This window comes from Solanum pennellii, chromosome 2 (genome assembly GCF_001406875.1).
Source record: "Solanum pennellii chromosome 2, SPENNV200".
Classification (NCBI taxonomy): domain Eukaryota; kingdom Viridiplantae; phylum Streptophyta; class Magnoliopsida; order Solanales; family Solanaceae; genus Solanum; species Solanum pennellii.
This window is the reverse complement of record NC_028638.1, coordinates 37,244,557-37,272,084: the sequence shown is the minus strand read 5'-3', so window position 1 is coordinate 37,272,084 and position 27,528 is coordinate 37,244,557. Positions and strand designations below refer to the sequence as shown.

Sequence of the window (27,528 nt, the reverse complement as noted above, 5' to 3'; positions counted from 1 at the left end):
TGCGCACCCAAGCTAAAAGTTAATTCCCCTTTCAATCGAATAACAACAAAAGTTTTCACTCATTCCTTTGATTTTCTTTCCGTTACTAATCATTTATTACAATTATATGAGAAACTTTTGCCGGAAAAAAAATGTTATCTTCATCGGGAAAAATGAAATTATGCCGAATAATATGAAACTTAGATATATATAACAACTAAAAAATGAAAGAACGAAAAAAACCAAAAAGAGTTGGAGAGAGTGATACTTAATGAATGAAGAACACAAGAACAAAAGAGATGAGAGATCTAGACAGAAAAAGAGAGAAACTAAGTGAGAGAAAGAATAAGAGAGGTGGAAGGGGTGTGGGTGAAGGAGATAAAGAAAAGAGGGGGTTGTGGGAAGAAGACGACTTTTCTTCTTCTTTTTGTTAATTTAAAAAATATTAGCACTATAAGTTGGAAAATAAATAATAAATAAAAAATCAACTGTTTAACGCGCTTAAGGATGGTGGAACACACGTCTTTAGTCATGTCAACGTTTTGTGTTTAATAAGAATGACTTTTGAACAAATGAGGTGTTCAGTAGATATAAATCTTAATTGAAGTGTCTAAATAAAATATGCGGACAACTTTAAATAACCAACGGTAAATGACTTATGCCTTTCAATAGCTATGAATATTTGAAAATTTTCTATTCTTTTATCCACATTCAATATTTATCAAACTTACGAAAACAATATGCCTATACATGATACTTTTTTTATGGCATACTTTACGTATCACGATAAATTAATAAATTTTGATATAATCTTAATTGTTGAAGCACATAAATCACTAACTCAAATTTTAACAACTCAAAATCAAACCACAATTAGACTTTTCATAATTCACATTTCAAACTAAGCCATATTAAAATAAAAAAAATATATGAGGTGATTCATTTATATCTCATTTGAAATTGGATATTGTCAAGTTACACGATTATCTTGATTGACTTTTTAATAAATTATAAATTAAAAATCAAAAAGCAAAATTGATAAAACCTCATATAAAACTTTTTAAAGAGTTTTAAGAATATTCCTAACACTTGCAAAATAAAAATACAACTTAAAAGTTAAAATTCATTTAAAATAGAGATAATTGTATAGAATGACAAACTAATAATATAAAATAAATATAGTAGTTACTTTTTGATTTATTTGTGTCAGTCCCTCTCTCCCTCATATTCTCGCTCGCCACTCTCCCTCTCTCGGCTTATTTCCGTCGCTCGCCTCTCTCGTTTTATACAATAGAATTGTATAAATTGTGTTTCTAATTGTATAAAGCGAGCGAAAATTATATATACGCATGCAAATACATATACCTTCGTCCTCTACAATTATAATTATACAATACAAATATTTCCCTACCCAAGTCTCTTTTGCCTTTTTCGTTTTATACAAATTCAAATTGTATAAAGTTTCTCTCTTTCTCGTTTTATACAATTCAATAATGTCTTTCTCATTTTCTCGTTTTGTACAATTCAAATTGTATATAATTTATCTCTTTCTCGTTTTGTACAATTCACTTCAATTGTATATGTATAGCGAATTATACGTATATAAATTTGCTAAAAAGGGCAATTATACAAACTTTGCTATAGTTTACAAATATGAATTTTATGTTTGCTATGTGTGAAAGTTGTCCAAATATATCAATGTAAACAATACTAACTTCAAATAGAAATATCAGAGTTTTAAATTAATTTTAAAGCGTTTAAATTTAAAATATATCAATTCGTTCACCAGTCCCAATTTCGTTATTACAACCAACTCCAGGGGCAATTTTACAAGATCGATTTCCCGCCCTTTTTGGTCTCTCTTACACCGGCAAGGTAATAAAATATTAAACCTACACGTTCATACCCACGCGCGCTCACATCCCGGTTATTCGCCGCCCATTTTCTTTCAATCTCTTCCATTGATTCCGGTTACTCGTTGCCGGAGTTGAGTAGGTATGTTCGTTTGTTTCAATCTCATTTTCGCTTCAAATTTTTATGATTTTGCCCTATTTTCTGACTACTTGTTGGATTTCGGTTTCCGTACATTTTTTGTTGGACTTATTTTTTGGAGAGATAGAACAACGATAAGTTTGTTTCTCTAGTTGATGAAGCTTTTGTATTGTGCATTTTGTGAAAAAATCTTTTCTTTTTGGAGGTTAGGGTTTTGAAACACTGAGATGGTTGCTAACGCCGATACCGGAGTGAATGGGCACACTGATATTGTTGCTAACGTCGATACCGGATTTAACGGAGTGAAGGATGTTGTCACTAAAGCGGATTCTCCTGTTTCCGTTCTTGCAGAGGAGGTATTGCTTATGTATTATTAGTTTTTTGTTGTCTCATGGAGTATTGGAACGAAATGAAATGAACCAAAATAGAGTGGAATGATGGATATAGAAGGTTCCTATAACTAGAGTCTCATTAGTTTGGGTTTAGGCTTAATAGTAATTGTTGCTTCTTGCTGATGTTGCTTTCTCCTTTAGGTACTCTGTCTAGTACTTGCGTTCTTTTAGGCTTTTGAATTTTTTACTAATTATTGTTGTGTCTTCATTCTGTGCATCAGTCCCATATGAGGAAAGAAGTAAGTACTGGAAAATGGAAAAAAAGAACTTGCCTTGTCTGTTACTTTTGATTGTTGCTTAAAAGCCTATGATATTTCATGTTTGGGGTGGTGGGTTAAGAAACTTTAAGCTAGTTTTGAAGGAATCTAGCATTTTTTTTTCTGGGTGGGTGGGGGAAATAGAGTTGTATGGCTGCGAGATGTACTAGAATGTGTATGGTGTGACATTGCACTTAATTGTCATTAGTATTGGTCTTGTGGTTTGTTGGCGTACTTCTAAAAAATCAAGGTAATTGGATGAGATAAGAGCGACAACGTATTGTTTCTTGAAATGTGTCTAAACTTTGACAATTAAGTTATCTTGATTTGAGTTTATGTGTTTGAGTCACATGCCAGCTTCTTGTATTATTTACCAGTTATTTCCTGTTGACGTACTTGATTGGTAATATACCTTGTTGATAGGGTTTTGAAGCTTGTTCAGCTTTTCCTTGAACACATTACTTGTACACGTTACAGTTAGGAAGGTAAAAGTAAATATGATCTGTATGGGTTGGAATTAGTTTGAACGAAAATCAGAATGTTCTTTAATTTTGTTGGTTTTCAAGTTAGATGCCCTCTTCTAAGTTTCGAATTGGTAATTCCTTTGTTCCTTGTCCGAATGCCAGTTGCTGGCTCGGAGGGATGTTTAGCAATATATTTGCTTATGCAATACACTTGTGTATTCTCAACTTGAAGGATACATGCAAAGAGAAGCTTACTGTCAAATTGGAGGATGAAGTATTTCTTGATGCAAAAAATGGGGATGTCTCTCTTTTATCTGAATCCATGAAGAAAGAAGAGGAGAACTTGATAAAAGCACGTGTAAAGGAGGAAGAAGTAGATGATCCCAAAGAGGCCCCGAACTTGAATGACCTTCAATTTAGTAAGTTGGACGAGCTTCTTACACAAACCCAGCTTTACTCAGAGTTCCTGCTGGAGAAGATGGATAACATCACAGTGGTATATCCTTTATTTTGTGAAGAATCTTGACTGCTGCGTGCGAAAAGCTATCACTATTTTGCTAATCCAATTCATTTCTGCATTTTTCATTTGCAGACTGGAGTGAAAGATGAAGAGGAAGGCAGTGAAGACAAGAAGAGGGGCCGTGGCAGAAAAAGAAAGGGAGAGACAAGTTATAATAATGTATTTCTTCTCTTGTCCTCCTTAGAAAATAGGTCTACATTGAGTTTTTCTTCATCTTGTGAATCATTATGCACAACACCTTGGTTAATTGTTAGTGTATATTTACATGTTGTGTATGCGGCACTTGATTAGGTGAGTTCTACTAATACCGTCCAACAACCAGTTAAGTTTTCCTTTTTGTCTCGCATGAATTGTAAAATAGCACTTGGTATTGCTTTGTGTAGCACTTGCCTGATTCTGGAGGTCATTAGTTTTTGATTTTTCAAGTCTCAAAGGTAATTTGAGAGCTTTATTGGAGCTAGTTTTTCTTGTTGTTGGACGGGTCAGTCATTTAGTTTCTATGCATTTTTTCAGTTGTTGCCCGTCTTCCATTCTGTGAAATAGTTTAAATGTCTATGCAGAAAAAGGCGAAGAGAGCTGTTGCTGCCATGCTTTCAAGATCTAAAGAAGGTGGTTCTGTTGAGGATTCAACCCTCACGGAGGAGGAGAGAGCTGACAAGGAGCAGGCTGAACTTGTGCCCTTGCTGACTGGTGGAAAGTTGAAGTCTTATCAACTGAAAGGTGTCAAGTGGTTGATTTCATTATGGCAAAATGGGTTGAACGGGATTCTAGCAGATCAAATGGGACTTGGAAAGACCATTCAAACTATTTCTTTTCTTGCACATTTGAAGGGAAATGGGTTAGATGGACCTTATTTGGTCATTGCTCCCCTGTCAACTCTTTCTAATTGGATGAATGAGATAGAAAGGTACATTAATATCCTTTTGTGAAATTAGTAGAAGTGCTATCCGTGTTTAGTTGATGCAGGTGCTTATATTGTTTAAATTGTCTCGTGTTGCTAGTCTGCAAGACAGAAACTAAAGGGATAAAATTTTAATTATTTTGCTTGATAGGTTTGTCCCATCCATTAATGCAATCATCTACCATGGAAACAAGAAACAAAGAGATGAGATAAGGAGGAAGCATATGCCAAGGACCATAGGTCCCAAATTTCCAATTGTACTTACCTCTTATGAGATTGCAATGGTTGATGCAAAGAAATTCTTGAGGCATTATACTTGGAAGTATCTCGTGGTAGATGAGGTACCTCTCGCTTACATAGTCTTAACTTGTCATATTTATACTGTTTTATTCTACAAATTTTGTGCTTTAATTTAGGGAAAATACATAACCCCCCCCCCCCCCACACACACACACAAAACTTGTCTGCACAACTTAGCTTAGCAATGCAACTTTATGGACGCTTTTTTACCCCCCTAACGTAGTTCCACTGCAATTAAATTACCCCCTAAAATGACATGGCAAGATTTGTATCATCAAGTTTCTACATGCGCGTGAAGATGGAAACTATGCACGTGTCATCTTCTCATTGGATGAGAAAATAAATTAATTGCTTCATATTTTACTACTAAAATATTTTCTTTTTAATTCAAAATTTCTAATACATTTTTTCCTACTTTTTCTACCTTCCTCTTTCTTTCATCTTTTTCAGTTCATCACACCCAGTTGCAACAGAGCATTTTTCCCAAATGTCAATATTTTTCTTTTCTTTTCGTTTCTCCTTTTTATTTTTTTCTTTGTTTTTGTGTTCTTTGACAAGAAATTTGATGTTCAGTTTCTCGACACGATTTCTGTCGACTTATTTTCGACATCAAGAAAGTGTCCAATCATCCGTTAAAGAAGTCAACAAAAAATAGATCGAGAATCTTAAAAAAAAAAACTAAAATTCTTATGGAATAATATTTCGATCCTCAAAAGAGGGGTTGAGGAGGAGTAGCTGAAATCAGAAGTGAAATTGAAATAGGAATTGAAGAAAAGTTTTTATAGACTTTGTTGTTAGTTCATGCAAGAAGTAAAGTTGACAAAAAATTTGTTATATCTTAGAGTTGCGAAGGTTGTTTGGATTCCTCTTTGAAAATGAGAAAACGAGAAGGAGGTGAACTTGAGGACAACAATGGGGAAAATTTAGTTATTTAGGGGATTTTAATAATTAATAAAAATTTATTTATGAAACTATAATTAATAAAAAAAAACAATAATTAAGAAGGAAAAAAAATTAAATTTAGTATAATTCCAAATTAAAATTTGATTTTCCTTTATAATTTTTTCAAAATATTATTTCTTACGTGGATCTGATGTGGCCCTGATGAGGCGTATGTGTAGTGCACTTTCCAGTGTGAGACTGGTATTGTACTGTTAGGGTGGGATTAAATTCACTTCAAAGATGTTAAGGGGGTGTTTAAACACCCGTGTAGTTTAAGTACTAAAGTAAGTTATCATGCCAAGTTCAGTTTTTTTTTTTTTTTAAATGTATTTTCCCTTTAATTTAAAAGGCAACTTGTTCTGCATTTCATGCTGTTATTGTGTTTCTTTCTTGGTACTTCCCAAGGGGCACAGGTTGAAAAACTCAAAGTGCAAACTGTTCAAGGAACTCAAGCTGTTACCAATTGAAAACAAGCTTCTATTAACTGGAACACCTCTGCAGAACAACCTAGCTGAGTTGTGGTCATTGTTAAATTTCATTTTACCAGATATATTTTCATCCCTAGAAGAATTTGAGTCATGGTAAACAGCTGATTAGACATTCTACCATTTTTCTTGAAGTGCTTGTTTCAATAGCTAAATATTTGTTAATTCTAAATGATGTTTGTCTTATTATTTTCTTTAATGAGCCTACCTTGCTAGCATTTTTTTCTATCTTTATCCTGCATATAATATGGTTCTCTCTTGAACTGGTTATTTACTGCCCTGAATTGCAAACTTTTGGCTAGCATATTGACATAGTTTTCAGATGTAATGTAGTGCATATATGATGAAACCAAATTGTAAATATGGCCGATCAAGTGCTTTAGTTTGTGATATCAGAAAGTTCTATCTTAGAACACTGATGTGTAACACACAGGGTAGACTAGTCACGAGTATCTGGTTAATTGTCCTGGTTCTTATTAGAGCTTATAGCAGTGTTATGAAAGGCGCTCGCCTCGTCGCCAAAGGCGAGAGGCGAGGCGAGGCGAGGGTGGCTCGCCATTCTCTGGCGAGGCGAGGCGAGGAGAAAAAGGCGAGCCCCTGGCGATCGATGGCGCTGAAATGGCGAGCGAAAGGCGCCGCCTTTTTGATTAAAAATTTTTGACTTAATAAAATTAGTCAAAATTAGGGTTTTTTTTTTTTTACTTTTGAAAATTTCTGAAATCCTCCACATCGCGACTCTCTCTCTCTCTCTCTCGATCGATTCACTCTTCTCTTCTCCTCCATCGCGTCGCTGCTCCCTCGCTGTCGCGTCTCTGCTCCCTCGCTGTCGCGTCTCTGCTCCCTCGCTCTCCCTCGCTGTGGCGTCTCTTCTCCCTCGCCGACGACCCTCGCGACTCTCACTCTCTGTTTTCAGGTTTTCAGGTAATGTTTTCTCATTTCTGATTTCTCTCTTCTTCTTCTGTTCTTATTTTTTCTGTTCTTCTTCTTCTTCTGTTCTTATTTTTTCTGTTCTTCTTCTTCATTTTTTTTTTTAATTTTGGTAAGCAGCAGTCAGGCAGTGCTTACTGCTTTGTGTAAGTGTAACAAGTGTTAATTTTTTTTTTAAAATTCTTTTCCTAATTATTTATTCCAATATTTCTAAACAGCGAATTAATTGAATTGTTTGGTCTTTAAAGTTTTAGACATTTTAGTATCTACTATTGGTTTTTGAATTGAATATTTGCTAATATGTGTTATTGCTATTAAGACTTTGGATAAAATATGCAATTAAATATTTTTAATTTTTGGTATTAATTGGCGCCTTTATTCAAAAAGGCAAGCGCCTCGCCGCTCGCCTCGCCGCGTGGCGAGGCAGGCCCTTGTCGCCTTTTGTCGCCTCTCGCCGTCCACAACACTGGCTTATAGTAGATATATTGCGTTGCACTTCCCTTGTTTAGAGTACATTGTATCATTTGAAACACGTGACTCACTCTTCTTCTCAAATGGTCATGTAAAGATTTTAATGTAGGTCAAATGATATCATGAGAAGTCAAAAGTGTTAAATGATGACCTTGTTTTTATTTGCTTGTCAGGTTTGATCTATCTGGGAGATGTGGCAATGAAGCCCAAAAGGAAGAAATGGAAGAGAAAAGGAGGACACAAGTATGATTGTTGTTCAGTATTCCGTTTTTCCATTTTAAAGCAGATGATGTTTGTTTATGAGTGTCATAATGGCAGGTTGTTGCGAAACTCCATGCAATTTTACGTCCTTTTCTTCTTCGGAGATTGAAAGTAGATGTTGAGCAAATGCTTCCCCGAAAGAAAGAAATAATTTTATATGCTACCATGACTGAGCACCAGAAGAAGTTCCAGGACCATCTAATTAACCGGACGTTGGAGGGTTATTTGACCGAGAACGTGTCCCTCGGTAATTATCTCACTTATATAAATATGTTAAATATTCTCGGTCCATCGGCAATAATCTCACTTGTATAAATATTTTAAATATCTACTTCCGAGAGAAAATGAGTGTCTTTTGTTTTTCCTCATTTTTGAGTTAACATTGCAGTCCATATCCTCTATACACAATTGCACTTTCTTAACTATTCTCTTTATTTAAGTTGCTACTGAAGTATTGACGGATCCAATGTTCCATCCTCCAACAAATAAGTTCTTAAAAGGGAATTAGCTGAATGGAAAATTTAAGTATAGTTTGTATAAAAATTTCAATGTTTTCTCAATTGGCAAGCCTATGTAGATTGTACTCAAATTTATATATGATTATACATACAGAACATATATCCAGATTAGCTTTATTATGTCATCTGTAGTTAGCTTGAATGCGTTATGGGTTTCTCTGGTGAAGCAAACAATTCCTTTTTATTGCCGTTTTCTAAGTGCACGATACCCCTCATGATACTTCAGTGTTTGCAGTATCAAAGTTCATATTCTGAATGTGCAGGGAATCATTTTAGAGGAAAGCTCACTAACTTGATGATTCAGCTCCGCAAAAATTGCAATCATCCTGATCTCTTGGAGTCAGCATTTGATGGTTCTTGTAAGTGACTATGGTTTATTTAACTGATTGCATTGAGGTGTGTTGACAATGGCCTTACATTATTTTATCTTGTTGGCAGATCATTATCCACCTATAGAACAAATAGTTGGGCAATGTGGCAAGTTCCGTTTACTGGAAAGGCTTTTGTCAGAATTGTTTGCTCGCAAGCACAAAGTATGTGCTTCATTGTGCTTTTTTGTGTACCCACCTTGCTGAAACTTTTCTATTAATTTTACTTGTTTTCCGTACAGGTTCTGATATTCTCTCAGTGGACTAGAGTACTGGACATAATGGATTACTATTTTAGTGAAAGGGGCTTTGATGTTTGTAAAATTGATGGCCGTGTGAAATTGGATGAAAGGAGAAGACAGGTGATTGGTACTCTAATTGTGATACAGATTGAGTAGTTTATAAGCATTTGATGACATTTCAAACCATGATTGCCGATTATTGATGACGCCAGTTGTTAAATGAATCTTAGGCTGTGTAATTTTTCTTGCTCAAGAAAAATTTAAGCAAGTCACGATAACATGATCAACATAGGCTACAAACATATTCTTGAACACCTCTGTCTATTATCTTCTGGTACTCCAGAACTCTACTTGCGTGTAGAACTTCATTGTGGCTAAGGAAGAAACCTGATGTTACTGCACTATCAATGGATAGATCTGTCATCTAGATTTCTGCCAACATCTTTGTTATTGGATGTTGAATTGCCATTTTATATTAATCAAGCATGCACAGCGTCAGTATCAGAGGTGTTCATAGTTACGTTGCTTATGTATTCCACCTAGACTCAAAGTTTTTTCTTTCTTCTTTATCACATTTAGATCTCTCTCCCTGCCCCTCCTTGCAATTTACTTGTTCTCCCTTTTAATCCTTTGTCCTGAAGTGGCAAGGTTTAATCTTTATGATTTCACATGATAATACCTATTTAAAGAAGATTAAAAAAAGGTATTCTTCTTGATAACAAATAATATTAGTTGAACAGATTGAGTAAAATGTAAATTGGCCCAGCGGAAACATGAAATTATTGGGTTATCTGGAAGTTTTTGATTAAGTTGATCTAATTATACTCCTTTTGTAATAATGTAAAAGATCTTATTATACTCACTTGTTGCTCTGAACAGATCAAGGAGTTCAATGATGTTAACAGTGAGTGCAGGGTATTTCTGCTGAGCACCAGGGCTGGTGGCCTTGGCATTAATCTTACTGCTGCAGACACCTGCATTTTATACGACAGTGACTGGGTGGGTACCTTCTTGCACCCCTCTTTTTTTTTTTTGGTGGCTAAATGATGCTCTCACACTTGATCAATACGAAAAAGGTTGATGTGACAAGCTATTTAACGAGCATTGCAAAATCAATGTATTTTAGGATAAAGAATAACTTATACCAATGATGGTTTAGAGAGTAAAGGTTTTAGGATTAATTATAAGCAAGGATTGTACGAGTTGTAAGTTTTGCTAGCATAAGAAAGAAATTGAGTTGAGATTAGATTGTGATGACTAATGCAGACAATCCAGATTTTTGGCTAAACTTTTCAAGAGAATGACATGATGGGCTAGATGTAACATATCACATTAAATAAGATTAGCTGAAAGAGAGGATGACTACATTAATATTATGTGATAGCTTACAGGGGGTCAGGGAATACTTTAATGAGTGAAAGATAACTTTGATCGGATGGTTCAAGACTAGTAATGCTAAATGAAAGTAAATGTTGGGCCTTAAAAGACCCAATACATCAACAAGATAGTCATAGAAAATAGAAATACATATGTGAAGATCGATACGTATTTGTATGCGACTAGATGTGCATTCTACAGAAGGTGCAAGCCTGCAAGGGGTACAATTAGAGGGGAAAAAGAGAGTAGTTCACCTTAGATGGTTTGGTCACATTCTATGTTGACCTCCAAGTGCACTGGGTGACATCATATTTTTGAAGATGTCAAAGGGAACGAGATAGACGTAAATGTCATGGAGGGAAGCCCTTGAAATTCATTTGAACTTGGTGAAATCAGAACACACTGCAAGTATCATTATAGGCCGTACCAATAAGTCAAGATTAACGTTTACTTGCTTAGTCATTTTTGGTACCTTCCATGAGGACTCATGTTTGACAGGAATCTTTAGTTCGTTAGAGTGTTAAGTGAAGAAGAAAGTGGTGATATCTAGAAAATCCGTAATTGTTGAGTGTATGATCCCAAATAGAGTGGAACCGATATTGTAGATTTACATTGCCAAACCCTACTAGCTTGGGATTGAAGCGTAATTGTTATTATGATTTTTTGATATTAGTAAACTGAAAATACATGCATTACTTAGGACTGAAGGACAGCTTCCATAAAATGGTAATATTTTAGCATGAAGAAGCAATGATTTAGGTTTCAAGCATGTATTAGCTCTCAACTTGTGTTTGCGGGTGGGGTGGTTTGGGAACTACTGGATTTATGACCCATTCCATCCTTTTATTGATATGATATACTGTGGTGATGTGCCAATTGAATAGATTCTGTTTGAAACATAGTAATCACACACTTTTACTGCATGTTGAATTGTCTCTTCATATAGCATCACTGTATTTGATATCCCATGCTTGAGTCCTCACTTCAGAAGCAATAATTCCACTTATTTATTTTCTATGTTCTTTTACTAACTATATTTGGTACTTCATACAATGGTCAGTTAGATAAATCAGTAACTTGCACTTCTGCTTTCAGAATCCACAAATGGATCTACAGGCTATGGATCGGTGTCATAGAATTGGCCAGACAAAACCTGTTCATGTTTACAGGCTTGCAACTGCTCTGTCTGTGGAGGTACTTTACAGCTTTTGTAAGGATACATTTTAGCTGCTCTTGAGTTCTACTCTTTTCTAAAGAGTTAAATGTGTGCTTCAGGGTCGAATGCTGAAAAGAGCTTTCAGTAAGTTGAAGCTTGAGCATGTGGTGATTGGAAAAGGACAGTTTAAGCAAGAAAGAAGTACTACAGATACTATGGAGGTTTGTGTTTCTAACCCCTGCAAGATACATATTCCGTTGTATGGCGCTTTGTAGCAGCTATAGTTTTGAGATGCTTTTGTGTTTCAACTGTATTGTAATTGAATTTGACATCCTTTAAATAGTATCTTCATGTTGAAACCTCTGCCACATTGGATGACTGATCTTTCAGGAAGAGGACTTGTTAGCACTGTTGAGAGATGATGATACCGAAGAGGACAGGTTGACGCAGACAGATATCAGCGATGAGGATCTACTGAGGATTTTAGACCGAAGTGACTTGGTTGTTGGTTCCGCAAGTGAAGATGAATCAAAGGTAAATGTGGTTCCACTTAAAGGACCCGGTTGGGATGTTGTTGTTCCAACCGCAAGCGGAGGCATGCTTTCTACTCTCAACAGCTGATAAGGAAGGGAAGGGACTCATGGGCATGGTTCATATGCAGAAATTAGATGTTTTTGGGAGCATAGCAACGTTGATGTTATCTACTTTTTGCAAATTTATGGTCTTGTTGACAATCCCTATCACTGCAATGTCTTTTTGATAACATTAGCAGCATTTTGTAAATCATTATGATATTTTCAGATTATTAATCTTAAATTGACCATAACTATATTTTTCATGTGTTTTTCCTAGTTAAAAGTTTTGGTTTGTTAATCTTATTTTGGGTCAGAAATAGGGATGTCAAATGGAGTGGGACTTCAATCGCTCCTCTTAACTTTCTTTTTTCTTCTTCCCATTCTGCCCCTACAGACTTGTCCTGGCATTTTTACTTGTTTATATGATTTCACTCATATTTAGTTAAGTTCCATAAGTTTAAGTAATAAATAATTCTTTTCACTTAATTGGTCAACTTTTTTATGAAAACGTCATTTAAGGAATTATATTTCTTAAAAGTTATGGAAAATAACTCTTTAATGGGGAAATAAATTTCACAAATCATATTTCAAATGATGGTATCTTTATTAGGTTTTAATACACTTAACCTTCATTCAATCGTGTAGTTCTCATTCCCACTGCTCCACTTCATGATGTCTTTATTACATTAAAAAATTGTTTTCATAATAACATATTTTTACACTATGTTTGGATCATTGTATCATTACTATATCTGCAAACGTAAAAAAGTAAAATAAATAAGAAATCTTCCCCTTCATTTAAAAAATAAATAAATATTTTCCTTATGAAAAAAAACAGAAAAAGATAGAAGGAAAAAAGTTATTCCGTTACCGGGAATCGAACCCGGGTCTCCTGGGTGAAAGCCAGATATCCTAACCGCTGGACGATAACGGATTGTTGTTTTATAAATGACAAAAACTCATTAAGTATTCATAAAGATGAATGTACAAATGGCTGATACAAAATGCAGAAAATGTGTAACATAACAAACTTATAGGATGGTTGGCCATAAAAAAGGAAGCCCTCATTTTAAAAATTTTAAAATTATAGTTGGATTCATTATAAAATCAAAATAATATTTCGAATTTGTATGTACTTCTTTACATATAATTTATATCCTTTTAAAAACTAATAAAATTACTTGATTTGACTAATTTAAACATATAATCAATATTTTATTTAAAAAGAATAACCTCTGAAAATAGACTGTTACATAATATCATAAATTAAATCCCATACAAGCTACTAAATACAAATAAATATGTTTTCATTATAATTTGGAATTTTTGAAGTTGAGTTAAAATTGTGTTTGACTATTGAACTTATAGGCAAACAAATTGTTATGATAGAAAAATTAATAGAACATATATCAGCTAAAATTTTACCAATAAATTAATAGTTCTTGCTCTTTCACTATTGCACGAAAATTAAATTGAATATTGATTCAAGATTCGAATTATTGAAGAATTTTTTAAGATGATTGAGAAACAAATTGAATGATACTCAAACAAGATATAGTTATGATGAAGCAAACCAGTTTTCAACACAAGTTCTGAATATATTTATAATCACTGAACTCTAATTACAACTTAGAATTCTAAAAAGGTAACAACAACGCAATTAAACATAAAATACATAATAAAAAGATAATTAGAGGGGATGAGATATTAGAAATGAGATAATTAAGAATCAAAGCTTCTACAAAATTTACATAATCATTCTTTTTAATCCTTAAATCATTAATTAATTGAATCTAAACTTCCAAATAAAACTCTATCGTATACTACTTTAATTCGATATTATCAACTGAATCAGTCATATTTACTGTCTAGGCCATAATAAATAATCTATCTCAAACCCCATTATAAAATAAAATAATAGAGTATAAACCATAAAATAATAGAGTATAAACCACCTATATGTATTATTAAAACTAATATAAAATGACCAATATGAATTATGATCGCACGACATTTTGACCAAATTAAGTCATTATATAAATTAATTTATTAAAATAATATGTTTTTCTAAAATTTTACAAAACTAGTATAAACGTATTTCACAGTAACTTTTTAGGTTATATTTCATTTTTTAAAAGCTGATGGCATTGGTTGATATACGTTACTCGTAGTAACGTTTTATTACTAAAATGTTATTGTGATTAACATTTACTCCTAAAACGTTATTTACAGTAACGTTTTAGAAATAAAACGTTACTTACAGTAACGTATATCAACCTAACGCTGTCAGTTTTTAAAAAATGAAATATACCATAAAACGTTATTGTGAAATATGTTATACCAGTTCTGTAAAAAATTTTAAAAACGTATTATTTTGGTAAATTGCTTTATATAATGATTTAATTCGGTAAAAAATTCTTGCATTGATAGACATGTTTCATTCTTAACCAGAGATTTTTAATACAGATTTTATATATGAAGAAAATTTTATTGAGAGGCGCGATTTAAATTTACTTGAAGCTTAGATGTGAGCTCCGTATTGTGTAGTAAATAAAAAAAAAAAGTAGTAATATAAAATGAGGATGATTTTAAATCCTTTAACGTGTCATATAGGAGAGAAGAAATAAACTTGTGTGGCGATTTTTAAGGCATAACACTTGTGTTAAAGAGACAACAATAAGTGTATTTGATGACATTATTTCATCATCTTGTTGTTTGTTTATTTATTTCACATGATGATACAACTCCTTATCTATCTATAAAATCGAATGATCAAAGACAACAAAGTTTAAGAATGATTAACACAATAAAATTAGCAAACAGAGCACAAATACCACCCTCTGTTCTGTCAAATCCTTTGCCATACCATATTGCTAGAAACAATTCAGACATCAGATTTCGACAATTTGTAACCTCTGCTGGACAAGCAGACAACAACATGGATCAAACTAATAACAAACCTGAACAAGACAAAGCTGCGTAAGTTCCCCCTTCTTTTTTTTAACACTTAATTACTAGTTAGTTATGATTAGATTCAGTGAGTGCACGTGCATTCGTTAACTTTAAAAATTATGTATATACATTGAGAAACTGATAGGAATTAGTATATAATTAACAATATACCCTTAAAAAGCTAAGGAGTGTCACTGTCGTGCTACTGTTACAAGCTAGAGAATCTACCAGGGTAGCTAGACTTTTACTAGGGCAGCTAGACTTTTTTATTTTAAAATCTTATATATTTGAGCTAACTTAATATTGATGTATTCATTTTGAATTATTTTGGATTTGCGTCTTAATTAGATTCAATATCAGTATAGGTTTAGAGATATTTACAAAGAGTTTTAACTAATTTAGCGATAATTAAACTATTGTCTTTGACTTATTTGGTTCTAATTCCAGAACAATATATATTGTTCATTTTTTATTGTTTGTGATGATATTAATAATAATATGTATGTATTTTGTAATTTGATTGAAGGGATACGATGTCAAGTAGCTATGGAGCTGCATATGCAACAAGATCAGATGAAGAAGGTTTTGGAGGGATTTATGGTGGAAACAAAGAGGATGAAGAAAATATTGAACATGGCAAAGCTCCTGGTATGGTTACTTATTAATTGAAAATACAGGTTTACACTCTTTTAAAGTGTTGATATATATAATTTTCTGATTAATTTTATTGTTAAAAAATATAGAGTATGAAACTAAACAAGGAAGTGAAGTCAAAGAGAAGGAGAAGGCTCGTAATCAGCCTCAAGCAGCTTGAATTTTTATTTTTTTTTATCATAACGCATCTTAAATCACATGTGTATTTATTAATAAGGTTTATTAAGGGATGTTTAGTTTCATTGTAATATTATAAGGAACGTTTAATGTTTCATTACTATGTTTTTTTTGTTTTTTTGACTTTCTGTCATTCTTTTTGATACTCCGTTCTTCTTTAACGCTCCATTTCACACTCAACATTGAACATGAGTGCCTAAAATCTGTGGCGTGTACAATTATTTATTCTGGAGTCCCAATATTTGGTGAGATGTTTAGTTTTCTCGTAATATATGAAGGAACTCCATTATTATGTTGTCTTTTTTTTTTTTTTGACTTCTGGTTATTCTTTGAACATCTCATGTCATGCTCAGTGCTTAATATATGTTAATATAATTATTTATTGAGCGAGCAGAGTCAAGGAAAGAAGGAAGCCCGAGGAAGCCTGTCATAGATATATATTGATCATTTTTTAATCTATTTCACGTTCAGTGTTTAGCATCTGTTGCAGGAATAATTTTTGACTTTTTTGATTTTGGGTTCCAAGATCGGGTCGAGCTCTGAGCTGATATATTGCTTAGCATCTGTTGCAGGAATAATTATTGATTTTTTTAATTTTGGGGTTTCAAGATCGGGTCAGCTCTGAGCTGATATAGTGCTTAGCATTTGTTGCAGGAATGGTTTTTGATTTTTTTGATTTTGGGGTTTCAAGATTGGGTCGAGCTCTGAGCTGATATAGTGCTTAGCATCTGTTGCAGAAATAATTTTTGATTTTTTTGACTTTGGGGTTTTAAGATCGGGTCGAGCTCTGAGCTGATGTCATGTTAAATTATGTCTTAGGTCCAATTTAAGCTTCAAAATGACCGTACTTTGAGGATTGGTTATATTTTGTCAAGGGTGCAACCATCTTATTAACTATTGATTAACTATTGATGTGATCTTTTGTTATTTCTTAACAAAATTAAACAAGAACATTTAATAATTCATTCCTTACCAAAACTCTTCAAGTCCCTTTAAGTTGGGACTATATTGTGAATTTTGATCAAGTAGAACAAACCTCTTATTAATTTGGTTGCGCAAGTATGACAGTGTTGTGTCAGCTGCATACAAGAAAAAGAGAGAAAAAAGTGTAGGTAGAGAGAGTAACAATCTGCTCTAAGATGAAATAACTTATGAATGGAGCAGCAGCTTTAGCTAGCCAATTATTTGATCATTTCATACATAAGAAATTGTACAGTAAATAGTATATAGAACCAAATAAAGTGAAGTGGTGGATCATCATATTCAAGAAAGAATTTCTTCAATAATAATAACTATTACTGAGTTTATTTGTTTTCTACTTTTTGGTCAAAATGTTGCTAGCATTAGCTATATGACATTGTATTTATCAAAGAAACACCATTTTCCTAACAAAAAGTTGGACATGATGTTCCTTGCATGTTTGGCATAATTTGTGAGTGGGTAACAAAGTCTGATTTATACAAAGGCAAATGTACCCTTTCAACAATAGATTGGTTCAATGTTGAAAAGTTTGATTTCGTTTGATTTAAAATTCTCAATTCGCCTCTCAAGGGATTTGGATAATGAGATTTACATAAGATATTGGAGATTTATGTATCCAACAGAAAAAGGTCAAGTAATGACATTTGTTGGTGAATCATTATATGAATGTTGCAGACCAATACTATTTTATCTTACCGATCAAAGGTTTCGAATTAGAGTTTTGAGTATATTTGAGTAAAAGAAAATATTTTGCTCTGTAATACTTTCTTCTTAAATGGGGCTTAAACAAAAATTATTTATTGGTTTAATGTGTCCGAGTTACATATTAATGTATGTGACTCGATATTTAATGTATTCGAGTTACATATTAATGTATTAAAGTTAATATTTAATATATCTGAGCTACATATTATGTATATGAGTTAGTTTTTAATGTATCTGAGCTACACTTTAATGTATTTGAGATAATATTTAATATATACGAATTACGTACTAATGTATTCGAGTTTTAGTTATTGTATACGATTAGTGTAATTAGAAATAAATTGTAATTTCATATCAAAACTATGTGATTGGGTAAATATCAGTGTATATTGTAACTTATGATCATAATTAAACAACAAATTTTCAAAACAAACTTTTTATTAATCTCACTAAAGAATAATGTAACTTTATATATTTTAAATAGAGAGACATATTACATTATTCCTCACTAGTTTTTTGTCACAACACTGAACAGAAGGATTTTGATTGATCCACCATACCATATTGTGCACAGTGTTATGTTCAGCTGTAAACAAAGTAAAAGAAAGAGAAAACACTGTAGCTAGAGAGAATATCATTTTTCCAATGAAAACTAAAGCATCAACATAATTTTGATGAAGTGTCACACAGAGAATGAAACAAGCTAATATTATAACACCAAACTTTCACTTGATAAAGTTAATTAGTGGATCATCATATTCAAGAAAGTATACATATATATATATATTGTACAATTGTATCAATCAGGATTATCGTGAAATGACAAGTATTTAATTAAAAGGAGTGAGCTCGAGCCTTGTGAGGTAAAATATGGTATGTTACACTGAATTGAAACTTTCTAACACAAATTTAAATTTAATGAAGTATTGAATATCGATTGATGGTAAAATAAAATAAAAGAAAAGAAAATATATGTACATTGTGATTTGTGAAGCAGTCTTATTAATAGAAAAAAGGAATGTTAAGAGTACTTTTTAGTCAATCTATTTGACTGATCATCAAAAGAGAAATTAAAGTTAAAGTAAGTAAGTAGTAGTGTTGTGCTACTAAAAGAAGGAAAAGCTACTAAGCAAAAACATAGAATGAACTCATTTTTGACTCCAACTCTTTGAAAAATAAATGGACCAAAAAGAAAACCAAACTGATAAAAGAAAACAATTTGTTGTAGGACAATATCTATCATATCACTAACATAACATCATTAAGTATGTTTTACTTTCACTTAATTAAAATGCATACTTTTCATCCCTTACAAAGAAATATATTTAATATTTCGATTTTAGTAAAATAAAATACCTGGTGCATCTCATAATTTATAAGCCGGATTTGAAAACGTGATGTATATCTAATTTTATTCTTATCTTGTTGAATGGTGATGAATTCAAGATTTATAATTTTTTGAACATGAGTGCACCATTTAAAATCTAATCTTCTAGATAAATAACTCAACCTTCAATCAAATTCATCATTTAATCTTTTTGTAATATAAGTGTCAATATATAACATAATGCCAAATTTAGAATATATATATACATTATTTTTACATAAATGTTCACGGTGTTGACTATGAATATATTCATTTTCTATTCAATCCTTAATTTTCAACTAACACTGAAAAATGTTTCGTGACTATTTCTTAACAATATTTTGATTGGTACATTGAGAAATTTAAAAAAAATACAATGTTTTCATATTAAAAATTAATAACTTTTTTATTATTTCGACGAGAATTTATTTTTCGCTGTATATGCATTGGAAATTAGAAGGCCTCTATTTCTCCAAGTAATCCTGCTTGTAAAGGTCTTTTTATAGCTATCAACTCAAATAAAATATATTAAAATCAAATAACGAAAAATACAGCTGACAATAATGTAGATGATTAGACAATATTTAGTAAGTAGCATATATTAATTAATCTGAAACGACAAAGGTAGATACAATGTAACACATCAATAATTAAATAGTTTAGCATTTGAATTGTTAATAATCATAAGTAGAAGGGATCAAAAAGCGCACATTTCAAAGTATTAAATGTGCTTAACTATATATCATAACGATCAAAAAAACAAAATCAAAAACCAAATAAAAAAAGCAAAATTCTCTTTTCCTTTGCTTGAATTTTTTTTTTTTTTAAAAAAAACTTTGAAAAATGAATAATGTTGCCTTCATCATCATATCATAATCTTCTTTTCTTTTTTTCTTAACAATGCTGAGATGCTAAAAATGGCCAAAATGAGATTGCATTATCAGACTCACGATCATCATGATCTTCAATAAACCTAAACTCATGATTTCCATATGCTGATGTATAACATGGCATTTTCTGTCCTTGTGAATGATGAACCCACGATCCATTTATCGCATGTTGTGTACTGCTCTCAGTTCCAATTCCATTAGCCGCAGCTGCTGCACTAGCTCTCCTCTCTTCTTTTTTGAATCGTATCCCACACGCGTTACATAGTGACTACACACAATTATTACAATTCAGTATGATATCAAAATAAGAGAAATTACGTTTACAAATAACCTATATGTATATATTGTTTACCTTAGGTCCTCTAGGACCATTTCTCCATAAAGGTGTAGAAGTAGTGTCGCAATTAGCACAACGCCGGGCAACAAGTGGGTCAGCGTTGTTGCTGCTTGAGTTAATGTTGTTGCTACTACCACGACCGGATTTGTGATGATGAGTTGATGAAGTATGATTGTTTTTGTTCTGTAGAAGATTCCAACATTTTGACATGTAAGAAGAAGAGCGACGCTGTTGTTCATGAGACGAATCGTGGAGTCGTCTTTCATCGTTACTGAGACGAGTGGAAGGTGTACCTAAGGAGAGAGTGCAATCAACTGAAGACGAAGAAGAAGAAGGAGAAGAGGCAAAGGAATACATGTTTTCTGAATGGTTTTCGTCTTTTTGATGATACTCATGATACAACATTGAGTATGCAGAAGTGTTGTTATTCTCATGATTGTAATACAAATTGCAAGTGCAAGGACCACCATGACAATAAGCGTTACCACAACTATTCATTGTGTTTGTTTTTGTTTTCTGAAATTAAAAATGAAATGACAAGAATCAAGGGAGAGAATTGTGGGCTTTTGTAGTGTACAAGATATGGAGCAAGTGAGGTAGTTTATTAGCTTTATATAAGCTAGTAAACTTTAGTGTATAATATAATTAAAATAAATACACGTCAGCAAATACAGGAGTCCACGTTGTCGTCAAATGTGGTCTACAATTAAAATAAAAAAATAAAATTTGTTTTTTTTTTTTTTGGGATTCTTTGTTTGCAGATGAATGAAGAGGTGGGGACCCAGATTAATGTGTTATTTAGTGAACAAGTCAGACAAAAGAAAAAAGAGATAGGGATAGATGAAGAAATTAAAGCAAAAACTCAAAGTGATACTTCTACTGAAGAAGAGTAAGGAAGAGACTTAAGTTCTAGTAGATAGTTTTCGTAAATACTTTTCTTTTTAATTTATTTATCTAATTTTAGATTCATGAAATATCGAGATATTAGATAAAAAAGTAAAACAGACTAATTGAAAAAGAGATAATATAATTGCATAGTTAAGTGGCAGTGGTCTTTATATTTAGCAATACCTGAGTAATACTGGCAGATCTATCGTAGCAGAAATCTGCAAATTTGATTTATATGTTTAGGTTTTAACTTTTTATGTGTAGTGATTAGTGTACTGTTTACTTATAATATCAGATTAATACATAAATAATAAGCTATATATGTACAAGTAACTGGTGTTACTATTTGTGTTCTATACTTATGTATTATACAAATTTAACTAGTATAAATGTAGGGGTAAATCTATTATACATAACTGAATAGGTAACTTTAACTTAAATACTAATATATTTTGAAAATTGGACTACATATAATTAATAACATGTCATATTTGAATACATAAAGTTAATATTTTTGATGTTACCAAATAAAGAGAAGAGATAAATTGGTCAAAAGAAAGACACGTGACAATGAGGAACAGTCTTCCATGGATCTGCCTTCTCCGATCACGAGGCCACCCAATATCTGTCGGTATCCATATCTCCGCCCCGACCCAACTCCCCTCTCAAGGAGCGATTCTCCTAGCTTGTACTAGCAACACAAAGATATTGCGGTACACTTTATGGATGTATCGATGATTATATCCTAATTTTTATCAGTTTCTCAAGATATATATTACATGATTTTTTTCAAAGTTAATAAGTGTATGTTCACCCTCACCTATATAGGTAGGTCCATGTTTACTACAAGCAGGTGCAGATCCAACATGTTGTTAGGAGTTCATTCGAATTCCTTTCAGTTGAAAATATTACTCATTTTTTTAAAAACGAATGATCTCCTTCCTTTTTAGTTTGTTTAAACCTTTTTTCTTTTTGGGTAACAATTTTCTACATGACATGTTTAAGATCACAAGATTAAAACGTAATTTGTACATTTAACATAACTCTAATTTAAGGGCACATGATCAAAAGTTCTCTTTATTTTCTAATCTCGTGTCAAGTCAAACTAGATCATTCTTTGTGAAACGGAAAGAATACTATATATATATATATATATATATATACGATAAATATCGAACCCTCTTTAATTAGTTCGTGTGCTTACTTTTCAAATTCTAAATGTCCTTATTGAAAATTCTGACTTCACCCCCTGAATACAAGGTTCATTTGAAGGTTACCCTTCTTATAAATAAAACATATACTCAGAAATTAAACGCAAGATCTTTGTAATCGATATAAAGTTTTATGTGATGCAAAGTTGTAGCATAGATTTTGTTCCATTCCGAGGTAGGTAGGTAGATAATTGAAGAAATAAAATGACACAAGAAATATAAAAGTAGATATGGAAATGATACTTATGAGAGTAAGTTTCCTAACACTGAATTGCACCATTCCTCCTATCAACAAAATTAGGTACACATCACAAGAACAATCAGTTTCTGGCATTGCATGTCCATTACTCAGTAACCGTACCCTCAATTCACGTGATCAACTCATATTCAAATATGTATACCTAATCTTATTCTTAGTTACATATCCATCCAACTTATATAAGTTATAAATTTATTAATTTTTCCAAAGTAAAAATACTATCCTTTCGTCTCATATTAATTAATAATTTTTCCTTTACACTTCTTTTAAAAAATCATAAATAAAAATTTACGTTTAACGTATCTTTCGTTAAGAAATTATATTTTATTTGAGAACAAGACTAAGCTAATAATCATATTTCAAGAACGTTTAATACAAAGAGTAAAATGAAAAAAATAATTAATTTAATCTTGATTTTATAAAATAACAAGTAAATTAAGATAAATATTTTCTTAGTAACTTCGACAACTAATATGGTAGACGTGCCGACAGAGTCCTATGATCAACTTTTTTTATTTTATAAAAAAAATTCTCGTCCGATGTTTGATGTCTATATTAGAGTCCTGACCAGTCCACATACGGCAGGGCTAATCATTAGGAGGTGGTGCTTCTAATAATTTTTTTTTGAATATCATATCCGTTCGAATTTGAGAGTTTTGATTAAGAGGGTGTGGAGCCATCATACAACGCAACAAAATTATCTTGTGATTAGAACTTATTAATTTCAATTAATGATACAATTAAGTAAGTTAAAATATAAAATGCATTGGCAATTGTGGATGGTGGGAAAAAAAAAAGAAAAAAAGAAAAGGGAAGGGATACTCTGGCAATCATCAAAGCAACATGTTTCTTTCATCAGAACTAAGAGAGCAAAATCTTTGACTCAGAAGATGCAAACTTAGAATGGTAAAAAAGGGAGGAAAACAAAAAAGAAAAGGTGTACCACCCACCCTCTCTCTTTTTTTTATATAAATATATAAAAAAAAACTATATGTTATAATAATAATAATAATATGGTATTGTACCCCACAAAATGTAATGATGAAATGGGGTCCAACGAAGAAACAAAAAACTTCCCTCAAGAATATGAATAACAAGATTCAAAAAAGTTGAAAGAGAATAAAATGATCTTGAGATTGGCGTCCCCTTTGCTCGACAAACAACAAGACCAGACCAGACTTGCCATTCACTTTCCAAAATATGCTCTATCAACTATATATTATATTATATTCATTTACCCAATAATTATTTATATCATCATCACTACCATACATTATAAACTTTGCATGGTATAACCCCCACCCACATCCCCTATTCTAAACTATTTTATCATATCGAAAGTTTAAGTTATATATATTGTTAACTTAATTATATATATTTAAAAATATCATCATCAGCCTATTTTTAAAAATATTTATCTGTTATTCTTCTTAAAATATGAAATTTGTAATCTTAAAAATAATATAGATTATATCCTACCACATGTAAAAATGATCTAATATCATATACCAAATATATAAATAGATTTCTAAATTTGTTGGATTTTTTTATCTTAGGTATCTCAATTATGCTATTTTTCTAGTGAATCAACCACCCATAATTTATTCCTTTTAAACACTGTTGGTTGATGTGAGATCAGATTTTGTGAGGAGTATTGATAGAGGATACATATGTTGTTCCAAAACTCATTAGTCCAATTGATAGTGAAATTGTTCGAGAATAATTGTGTTTTACTTCAAGGCATTTAATTTGAATACATAAGAAAACAAATGAGATTAACACACAATTTGTTTTCCTTCAATCAAAATCATTACAATACAAATACAATTGAAAAGACATTTACAATAGAAAAGTTGATCAAGATCAACCAACAATATTTTAAAAAAAAAATTATAAGTGGTTCAACGATTCAATTGAAAAATGGCACAATTATTATACCTGAAGAGAAAAACGCAATAAATTTAGAAATATGTTTATGAGTTCGACCTATTATAATTTTTTTTAAAGAAAAAATACATATAATTGGAAGTCTTATATACCATACACAATTTCTATTCCACATTTAAAATGCACAATTTAGTAGCATGAAAAATGGGAGTACCATATATACTTTGTGGTGTCGTTCTATTTTTCTCGTTCAGATTGATACATTTTTTAAGAAAGAATAATTGATATTAATATTTTATCATATGAATATTTATATTATTTAATACTTAGTATTAGATCTTAAAAAATAATTAATGTTAAAAATAGTACATTAATATTTATTTTTATTTTAAAAAATATTAAATATGACAAGTAAAATTTAACACATAGATAAAGATAGGGTCAATGCAAATGAGTCAATAGAAATGAAATCTAATAATACGGTTTTTAATGTAACTCTGGGATTTGATTAATCATGGAAGCCAATTACCCCCCACGAACGCCTCCATAATTCTCACATTTTTTGAGGCTAACAAATATGCTCACGCTTCCTCATAAATCATCATACATTACAAATCTACCATAATAAAACTATATATTATAACATTATAATATAAAAATAAATATGACACAATGATCATCATCTTACGTGGCACCTTCGATTTTGTGGGTCCCATCTAGTCCTAATTATAATCCTAATATTAAATATAAAATATCTCCCTAATTATAGTCCTAAATTATCCAACTTTGCTCCTTCATTATATCACCGATCAGTTTAAGGTTAAATCATTTTTACTATTACGTTATTTAAAAGATATCATTTCTTAAAATGTGAATTTAAAAATATTAATATATTATTTACTACATCAAACATTTTTTTTTATGATTATACCTTTTTTTTTTATCTTTTTATATGACAATATATTACTTAAACTCGTAAAGGAATATATCAATCAATGAATTTTTTAGGAGCGAATCTAGGAGGAGGCGACGTTGTTCATCTCAATCCCTTCGATAAGAAATTACATTATATATATATAAGGTATTTAATTGCTTTTAGTATATGTACAAAAGATTTTGAATTACCTCAACACAAAAGTAGATGTTGACTTAATGGTTTAGGAGTTTCGTTGATCACTATAATTTTTATTTAATTTGTTAAGAACAATTATTGATGGTTACTTTCTTCGTTCATGTTTACTTGTTTTGGCGTATCCCTTTAAATCAATAAATAAAATAATATAATTTTGTTATATTGTCCCTAATTATTATACGTTTGAAAAATGAATTAAAAACAATTATGAGTATAAAAAATACAAAATGTTAAATAATCTTTTAGATGGACGGAGGACCTTATTATAACATGTTAAATTTTCTTTTAAATAAATAATATTAAGTGTATATATAAAGATAAAGTTTTTCATGATTACACATTAAACCCGTGCCATACGTAAATAATAATTACTACTAGCTAGCAATTTTGAAATTCCCCCGTTACGCTTTGAATATTTGCATGCATGAACTTATAATTATCCAACGATCCAATCCATGCAAATAAACTAAGAGAAAAACAAAATCTGAATACTAAAAAGATTTTGAATACCAAGATTCAAATCTAGATTGATTACTACATATACTACTTTATATGCTACAAAAGACGAAAAGAAGAGTGTATTCTATAAATTCTAAAAAAAGAAGAGAACTATATTATAAAAAAAATAAAAATAAAAAGGAAAAGGTAACGTACATTCCTCAAAAGCAACAAGATACAACTGGAATGAATCTCACTTGTCCAGTTTATTTTTAGCTTTTTATGTCTTATAGGACTAAGTTTTCGATTGGTCAATTGGTTAGAGTAAAGAGAAAAAAAGTGATCGATAACAACATCATAAATTAAATAAAAAAAAGATGTAAATTATAATAAAGAGAGTAACACTTGATAAGATAACCTATATAGAAAGTTATTTAGTAAGTTTCTGATCTGGTCTGGTCAACAATATAAATGTGTTATATTTATTATTATTATTATTACTTTTCTCTAAAGAATAAATACTGTAGCCTCTTATTGTCTCCTATGAAGGGTTCTAGTCTTGAACCCAAAGAAAACTTAGATTTACCTTTTTTTTTCTTCTATCCACTCATTATATACGTTTTGTCTGCCTTGTCACTACCCCTAATTCCACCTTTTTGCTTGCTTATTTTTTATTATTTTCTTTAACAAGTGATTAATATTTATATTGTAATGATCTATTTAATTGTTTTGAGTATTAGTTATGATATTAAATTTGTCATTAATTATTTGTTTTTAATGACAAAATTTATTTTTCGTATTTAAACATATGAGACACATAGTTTTAGTGAAGAAACATAAAAATTCGCAGCAAAGTTTTGTCCACTAAAATTTTTCATCAAAAAATTAATTGACGTCATTTGTTAAGTATTGTTAGTGATGAATTTAAAGTTATCGGTGATACCTTATTTCATCACATCAAATTTTTAATGAAAAAATATGATTTATAAATGACAAAATTATTTATCCCTGATAATCAAATTTGTTATAATAATATGTCCCTAGAAGATCTCTGATCGATAATTTGAGTGTGTCAACAAATTATTACGTTATTTTAGGGAGTGATTTACATATTTAATTTGCATATTTAATTTGCAGGAGTTTGGACACTTAAATGAATCAAGTGATGGCACCAATTTTTTGGTTGGTTCATAGTGCCAGTCATTATATCCTTATCTTTGGTCGTGGGCTTGGGTGTCACGATCGAGAGGTGACAGGGTGATCGCGAATATTCACATATATTTGATGTTGTTATATTATTTATATTTTTCTATACGTTATTGATATATCTTTATAATATAAATTTGTATTTGATCTCGTAAACATGATTAATCAATTATTTATTGATATAATTTATGACAGATGAGATCTAATTTTCGATGGATGATAATATTTTATATTTTTCTCAAGTGAAATTTAAGCCCAAACATAACTTTAGTTTGTTAATATTTTCATAATTTTAAACTTTTATTCCCCCCCCCCCCC

General features: G+C 31.3%; 2 protein-coding genes, 1 non-coding gene and 1 pseudogene across 4 annotated transcripts; 2 read left to right on the top strand and 2 right to left on the bottom strand.

Moving 5' to 3' along the window:
* The first annotated feature begins 1,841 nt into the window (after positions 1-1,841).
* On the top strand, positions 1,842-12,390 carry LOC107011720 (ATP-dependent DNA helicase DDM1-like). Of its 2 annotated transcripts, none has more exons than XM_015211326.2 (16): positions 1,842-1,974; positions 2,182-2,327; positions 3,317-3,580; positions 3,677-3,763; positions 4,165-4,511; positions 4,657-4,846; positions 6,153-6,328; positions 7,804-7,873; positions 7,949-8,138; positions 8,673-8,768; positions 8,848-8,942; positions 9,020-9,139; positions 9,899-10,018; positions 11,492-11,590; positions 11,672-11,773; positions 11,943-12,390. In XM_015211326.2, the coding sequence occupies exons 2-16, from the start codon at positions 2,199-2,201 to the stop codon at positions 12,171-12,173; spliced, it is 2,316 nt and encodes a 771-aa protein (XP_015066812.1). In that variant the 5' UTR covers positions 1,842-1,974; positions 2,182-2,198; the 3' UTR covers positions 12,174-12,390. The 2 variants fall into 2 exon arrangements, with proteins under 2 accessions (XP_015066812.1, XP_015066813.1); XM_015211327.2 differs by having other exon boundaries at positions 1,869-1,974; positions 2,177-2,327.
* Positions 12,391-12,989: 599 nt separating this feature from the next.
* TRNAE-UUC lies at positions 12,990-13,061 on the bottom strand. Its single transcript has one exon. It is a non-coding gene; the product is annotated as a tRNA-Glu (tRNA).
* A 1,834-nt stretch (positions 13,062-14,895) lies between these two features.
* On the top strand, positions 14,896-16,033 carry LOC107010719 (annotated as a pseudogene).
* A 3,565-nt stretch (positions 16,034-19,598) lies between these two features.
* LOC107010429 (GATA transcription factor 18-like) lies at positions 19,599-20,765 on the bottom strand. Its single transcript, XM_015209714.2, has 2 exons — positions 20,205-20,765; positions 19,599-20,120 (listed from the first exon to the last, which is right to left on the bottom strand). The coding sequence occupies exons 1-2, from the start codon at positions 20,685-20,687 to the stop codon at positions 19,857-19,859; spliced, it is 747 nt and encodes a 248-aa protein (XP_015065200.1). The 5' UTR covers positions 20,688-20,765; the 3' UTR covers positions 19,599-19,856.
* Between the last annotated feature and the right edge of the window lie 6,763 nt (positions 20,766-27,528).